Source organism: Acomys minous (assembly GCF_964271855.1).
Source record: "Acomys minous genome assembly, chromosome: 15".
In the NCBI taxonomy this organism is placed as follows: Eukaryota; Metazoa; Chordata; class Mammalia; order Rodentia; family Muridae; genus Acomys; species Acomys minous.
In genome coordinates this window covers 54,491,267-54,498,924 of record NC_140497.1, presented here as the reverse complement: position 1 = coordinate 54,498,924, position 7,658 = coordinate 54,491,267, and the positions used below count along the sequence as shown (strand labels likewise).

The following is a 7,658-nucleotide window of genomic DNA, read 5'->3' as shown; positions in this document are numbered from 1 at the left end:
AGATTCACTACCTTAGCATTTTATAACAAAATATAATGTTAAATCTGTGTTAATAAACAAAGATCTATACCAATGTAATACTTTTGGTTCATTAATGTTCTTTGGTCTAAAAGCAGATTCAATAATTTATCCTTTTACTTACTATGCCTATAATAAATCCCTTTAAAACAATAATAAACATTATCACCCACAGGATGACCAAAGCACATCCATCTCCCAATGGGAATGAGGTATAGTTTTTAAAAATTGCTTCCTGCTGATTTGAGACATAGTTTTTCTTTTTGGGTACCCAAGGAAATTGGAATATTATCTAGTCTTATGAAAGGTAGCTGTAACTTTTTCTGCCTAGTCTTTGCATGCTTAGAAAATTCAGAGCTTAACTGAAGTTCTGACTGGATCAGTCTGTGAGGCTGGATGATCTTAATTTCTTTCTTAACCAGGCTATCACAAAATAATTGAGCCTGTCTTATATTTGTTTAATGGTAAGCTTCATAACACAACAACTGAGCAGTTTTAACTCTATTCTTAACCATCTGAGCTAATTTGGCTTCCTCCCAGCATACATGCATCCCAGAGATACTTGCACTTTGGAGCTTTCCTCCTCTGGCACCTCTCACCAGATGTCTCCTGGATGTGGGCTTCTGGCTGAATCCTCAACCTCCTCTTCTAACTCCTCCTCTCCTGCTCTGCAACTGATGTTAGCTGCTTTATTGGCATACCAGGGGGCAATTGGAAATCAGGGTTTACACAACATCGAGACAGCAGATTCTCAAAACAAGAATTGTAATCATATGTAGGTGGGGGTACAGAAATCAGCATTTGAATTACACAATAACCTTATGCCTACAGGTAATTCTATGTTATGTCAAGGTGACAAAACTAACCATCAAAATGACTATATTCTCTCTTCTGTATTTGGTAATATTCCTTCTGATGTATCTTCAAACCATTTATTCATTTATGTATCTTTATTTTACTTATTTATTGAATTGTATGTGCAGAGCGACATTCGAATAGCTTTCTTGTTTGTGTATGCCCATTTGCCTTTCTGCTTTTCATCATTTCTGAAGTGACATGAAAGCTGCTCTATGAAGCTGAACAAATGCTAACGCCTTGTATGTGACCGTCTGATACCATGAGCTATAATAATCTTTTATTCTTTATAAGTCATGCAGTTTCAGGTATCCTATCACAGCAACAGAAAATGACCTAAGACATACTCCTTTTACTTTGTTTAGACTATCACTTAATAAGTGTAAGTTTTCCTTAATTTTAACATGACCCAACTGGTAAATCCTTATGGTAAGTGCCTTGTACAGCTTCGCACATCTTGTTTAAGGATCTCCTCCCAACTTGAAATGAACGAGGTAGGAATTTGTCTCTTCCACTTGGATCTTCACACTATCTGAAATTGATTTCTGTGTGTAATATAAAGTTTGGCTCAAATTTATATGTTATCAATTAATAGATAGAAACCTAGATTTCCTTAATGACATACAAAGCAGACAGGTGGTAGAGGCCAATTGGGTGTGTCTTCTGTCTTCCCTATCTGTCCTCCATCTGTCATACATTTGCTCCCTTCCTGGGTCCTGCCCCATGACCTCCTGTCAGCTGCATCTCTCCTGTTGTTGGTCAATGAATGCCCATCCCCCAAAGGAGCCTCTGTGTGCCTTTGGTTAGGATAGCCACTAGTAAAAGAAAATATAAACTTGATAAACTGTTTAGCTAGTCTGACCCTATTTTCACAGCAGTTTTTACCCAAGGAAGCTTTAATATTTTAGAAATACTTTTATACAGCATCTATTTATTTGCAGAATAAATAAAAGCTTGAAGGGTAAGCATTTCATCCTAGAATTGGACAAGTCATCAAATCTATGTTTACAATGGGAGTGATTCTATGTCCACAGCCACAGGCAGACCTTGCAGAAACCCACTGGCCTTCTGTATTGCTCTTTCTCACACACATGGGCCTCAGCAAGTATTTACTGGGTCTATACTGTTCAGTAGGTCAGTAATAGAAGAGACTACACAGAGATAAAAACAAGAAACATGAAAGAATATGGTTAGTTACAGAAAGAGATGCTGACGCTGTTTTTTAGTTAGCAGTATGGTTGATATTAAAATCCACTGTCTATTAAGTACATGCAAGAAGCCTCTAGAAGTGTCTTTGTGGGAAGAGTGGGAAAGCTGCAGAATAGGGCAGAAGAGGAAGGGAGGGTGGGAACAGGAAGATACAAGCGAGGGGATAACAATCAGGATGTAATGTGAATAAATTATAATACATTTTTCAATAAAAAAAGCACTACTTTTTTTAAAAGATGGGGAGGTGGTATAGTGATTCTGACAGAGGACTGAATAATGTGATTACATTAAAAAGTTCTATGGAGATTAGAAAAAAGGAAAGATATCATATTCAATACATGCCTCAGGCTTGCTAAATTCCGTCTCGAATGTCCAGCATATCTATAAGAATTGTATAAATACAATTTACATATGAGTTTTTCTTCCTTTTCCTCTTTCTTTTCTTCTTCTTCTTCTTCTTTTTTAAACCAGAGCATTTATTTTATGGCTGCTTGAAATCCTCAAGATGAACTGGATGCTGCAACAGCTGCCCTCTTGGGTTTAGGTGTTGTTCCTTCACGGAATCCATGTCTGAATCTCCGGGAGACAATTTTTAGGTGTCTCATCCGCCCGGTCCCGGTTGTGTTCCGCCTCTTAGCCTTGGCACTCCAGTTACGCTTTCTCTTGCGCTTGTCAGGGTAGCCACATTTGCCACAGGTCGACTTCCGAAGGTGGTAGGCCTTAGAGCCACAGCGGCGGCACAACATGTGCGTCTTGTTGTGACGCTTCCCAAAGGATGACGTCCCTTTCATCATCTTCTGCCGCCGAGGCCAAAGAGACCGGAAGAAGAACTCCTCTTTCTTCCTTATTTCCTTTCTTTTCTTTCACCATATATAGTTTATTGTGAAGGATTCCGTTTTATCGTAAGTGGCAGAATTTGAGAGGTTCGAGACTATTAAATATATTAACAGTAACTATTTAATCTGTTAAAGTTTTTTTTTTCTATTTAAGTTACTGTTTGTGTTTTTGAGTGTTCTTCAAATAAGTGGAAGCTGAGGCGGTGGCTCAGCAGGCAGATGACTTGCTATGCAGCTGTGAGGAATCTCTGAATGCCCAGCACCAAGTAAAATCCAGGTGGGCACGGACCTACCCACTGTCCCAGGATTTAAGAGCCTGAGACTGGATCCCTGGAGCAGTCTGGAGATCCAGGCCAGCCGCAATAGTGAATTCTGAGGTCGGTGAGAGAAACTCAGTATGTAAGTTGGACGGTGATAGAAGACATCTGACCTCAGGCCTTCATGCATGCGTGCAAAAATGTACACCCACCTCACATATCTGAGTGTGCCGACTCACATGTGACAAACATTCATAAATATACATATGGCACACACACCCACACAAAGAGAAAAAGAAAAAAGTGGGAAAGGCTGGGCCTGGTGCCACGTGCCTGTAATGCCAGCACGCAAAATTCTGAGGAAGGAAGATGTAGAATTCAACAGCAGCCTGAGCGGCAGGGTAAGACCCTGTGTCAGAATGACGGAGACAAAGTTTTTAAAGAGTATAGTGTGGAAAAAAAAAAAGAGTATAGTGTGCTATAAAGAAAAGTCTGTAGCATGGACAGAAGTAATTTTTGCCTCAGGCTTGAAGTGTCACCCACATTTTGAATGCATTCATTTTAATGTGCAGAAAGTCAACCTTTAATTTCTTCAAAAGATTTTCTGAAATGTGTGAATCTTGAAATGGAACTGAGCTGTTTAGGAATATTCTTTATTACCCACAAACTTTTTTAAAGTAAGAATTTTTGACTAACTGTGATTACCGCCCGCATAAAGTCTATGGAAAGGAAAAGAAAGCTCGTGTTATTGTGCAGTGTTTGTCTTGAAGGAGTGAAGTTTTATTACTTTTAATATAATCCCAGAAAAGACCATGCTCTACCTTGGTAACACTAAACTTAACTCCACTGTTGGTCTGTGTTACCTCTACTCCCGTATTCTATTTCAAGTGGAAAGAGAAAAATCAAGGGGTGGGGACCATCTGGTCTCAAGTAATTCCTGACCTACTTGACAATTCCTATTAGACCTCCTGTTAGCCTACTCTTCAGTGTATAGTCTGTTCTTTTAGCTCCTTCCTGTAAGCTAGTTTCTGCATCTTCTGAGTACTAGTTTTATCCGATCCATAACCGCAACTCCTGATGTACCTGTTAATTATGATTTATAGACTCCAAAATTGAATGTAACATTTTGGCCCAAGTTCACTCAGATGCTGCCCAAACTTTTATGATGGTAATGTACAATTCTCCAATAGTGTAACATGAATCTTATTTTCATGGTAGATAATTTCTAGATTTATGGTCAGAAATGGCAGCTTACCCATATGAGTTTATCTCTGCTTCCTCCTAAGGCTGATCACAATGATGGGTTAAAAAAAAATAAAAACCTGCAGATCCTTAAAGGAAATGGGTTCTGAAGGCTGGAGATGAAGGATGTCAAGAAAATTTTGGAAATTGAAAGGCAAATAGTTGAATAGAAAACACATTAGCAAAGGAAAAAATCTGGAAGCAAAGTGGTCACAGGGAGGGAAAACAGTTCAAGGAAGACAGGTAGCACTGAGCACCAGGAAGCACACATCCCTGGAATGAGCAGCTATGCCAAAAGGCAGGTGTGGAGGGGAAGGTAAAAACTGAGAGACTGGTAAGAAGTCTCAATACCTCCTTCCATCCTAAGTAGCTAGACAAATATTCCTGCTGTGTGGGTTTTCCAGAACAATTAGACCACAGAAGCTTTGAATTTAGAAACAACTACATTTGAAAATGTGGGTAAGATACCTTAGCCAAATTCTTAATGAAAAATGAATATTTATGTGTAAATCTGTGTATAGAATTGTACTATTGTATAGAGAGATCTTGACTATTGTTGGATGCTCCTGTATCCCTGGAGTAGGAGACTAGGGAATCATTTGGGGGGGGGGGAACTAATTGAATAAACAAGAAAATCAGATGAGAGTTCTTCATTAACTAGATGGACCCATCCAATCATGACATGGGAGCTCTGCTGTTTTAGGTCTCAGGCTGGACAGCCAAGTATAGTCACATCCTGAAGGCTTTCCATAGCAGCGAAGGAGGATCAATCAAGTAAACAACCAGGGCAGAAGATTCAGAGGAAATTGGATGACTGAAGAGGAAAGAAACCTTAAAAACAATAATCAGTATTCTTTGAGAGATTGAAGAAAATACATGTATGATGTCCATGAAAGAGGATTTGGAAATTCAAAGTACAATAGTCATAAATTAAACTTTCAGTGAAGAGTTGGGCTGCTGATGAAATTTCCAAGACAATAGAATAAAAAGGAGATGAGAGAGAGAGAGAGAGAGAGAGAGAGAGAGAGAGAGAGAGAGAGAGAGAGCAAACAGGAGGCCATTGTGAACTCCTAGCTAATAAGAGTTTCAGAAAGAGAACAAATGAAATGCTAAGAGAGAACACACTGAACAAAGCCAAGATGAACACCAGCACACATTTGATAATGACTGTGAATAAAAAAAAATATTTTCCCAAAAGTTCTGACAAAGAAAAAAGTAGGTCACAAAAGACTCTCAGGGAGCCAACAAGTTGCTGACTTCAGAACCCCAGTGGTTGATGCTAGAGGAAACTGAGATATATCTTCAGGCATAGCTTATGGAAACCGAATACAGTATAGGCTTCCTAAAATATATACATATATAAAAGCAATCCAAACAAAATCACTAAGTAGTGGGGGAGACAAAGCCCCAATTGTACATCTCTTGTCACTGGATGAAGCTTTCCCAGCCAGCATTGGGTTACATCTAATTTAGCTGTTGGTCAAAGGAGGCTCCATGGGGACCGTCAAACAACTCAGGCTGCTGCCAAGGTTATAGGGTACTCTCCAGGAAGGCCCTGTTGCTGAAGACAACACCTATGCAACTCACTGAACATGGAGAAGCTGAGCTGGTGCCTACCCAGAGCCTTCACCCCACTGGGTTAGTGTCTTTGGTACTCAGGGAGGTACTCTGCATGATATCAAGAGAGAAATGTAAGCACCAGCCCAGCCATAGACCCTTCCATCTACAATGGTGTCCTGCCTGCAAGATACACTAGTGCAATAGTGGCAAAAATTTGTGGAGTAACCAATCAATATATGATTTAACTTAAGGCTCACCCCATGAGATGGAATCCATATCCCCATACTGCTTGGGTCACCAAGAACCTGAGATAGCTCATGGACCTAGGGTAGAACCAAATATTACTGCTCTACTAATGGCATGTAGCAATAAAATTAATTTTAATGACATTCTGCTATACCCATAGACCAATGCTTTGCTCAGCAATCATCAAAGAAGTTTCCTTCTGCAACAGATTGAAACACATGTAGAGATGCATAGACAGACAATTTGCAGAGAGTAAGAGATCTCAGAACACTCAGCCCTCAAGGTGACGTCTTCATCAAGTCCACCTCCCCTTCAGAGCTAGGGGAACCCAGCAGAAGAGGAGGAGGAGACTCTTAAGAGCAGAGGCGATGGAGGACACCAAGGAAATAAAATCTTCTAAACACAACAAGACCAGTTCACATATGAACTCATAGAGATGGCAGCATGCGTACAGCCTGTACAGGACAGGTCTGCACCAGATGAGATTGAATCCCACAGCTGAAGGGAGAACTGAACTCATTTCTGCTGTCCAAAGTGTCTTCAAGTGATAGTTTAATTTCCTTTTTTTTTTTGTTTTGTTTTGTTTTACTGAGACAGGGTTTCTCTAGCTAACCCTGGCTGTCATGAAACTGGTTCTGCAAACCAAACTACTCTTAGTGTAGGCTGCAACTCAAGCAGTAGATAGATGAGAGAAAACAAACTCAGTGGCATCTGTGCTGGTCTTGCCTCATAATGTCATGCTAGGGCTTTTAAAAAATTATCTTCCTTATTATTTCTTTTCTCTTTTTTTCTTTGTTTTTACCCTACAGGCCAGATCTTATCTATCTATCTATCTATCTATCTATCTATCTATCTATCTATCTATCTGTTATGGCTTCTGGTTTTGTGACTTTATGTGATTCTTTATTGTGCAGATGAGTGGGTCTTTTTGTCTTTCTTGTGTCTTTTCTTTAGCTCTTTTCCTTTTGTTTGTTCCGTCCTATTCTGATGTGTTTTTGTTTTTATATCTTATGTTCTTTCTAATGAGAGGTTGAAAGGGAGTGGATCTGCATGGGAGGGGAAGTGGAGAGGAATAGAGGGGAAAATCATAATAACAATATATTATGTGAGAACAATGTATTTTCAATAAAATAAAAATGTCAATAAATAAAAAAATAAAATAAATCTGAGGGAAATTATTGCCCACCTGGGTTCCTGTGCATGGTCACACTGTCAGTCAAATGTGGGGTAGAATAATGCTAGCTTCAGAGTGATTGAAATGTCTCAAAAAGTTGGCTTCCATTTTCTGGGAGACTCTAGGGAAAGTCACTCTCTCCAAATGAGGCAAGACAAAAGGTATTTTGGGTACAGGTGAAATCTCTCTTATGGGAGGTGTGTAGTGGCTTGAGAGCCTGGGAAGCTGATGTGGGTAGCTCCCGTCCTAGTCTGGAACCCC

At 39.6% G+C, this 7,658-nt stretch overlaps 1 protein-coding gene across 1 annotated transcript; it reads right to left on the bottom strand.

The window, feature by feature from the left end:
• Nucleotides 1-2,530: 2,530 nt before the first annotated feature.
• LOC311585311 (large ribosomal subunit protein eL37-like) lies at nucleotides 2,531-2,876 on the bottom strand (the record flags this gene model as incomplete). The annotated part of the gene is made up of 1 exon (XM_084760386.1): nucleotides 2,531-2,876. The coding sequence occupies one exon, from the start codon at nucleotides 2,874-2,876 to the stop codon at nucleotides 2,583-2,585; it is 294 nt and encodes a 97-aa protein (XP_084616512.1). The 3' UTR covers nucleotides 2,531-2,582.
• Nucleotides 2,877-7,658: the final 4,782 nt, after the last annotated feature.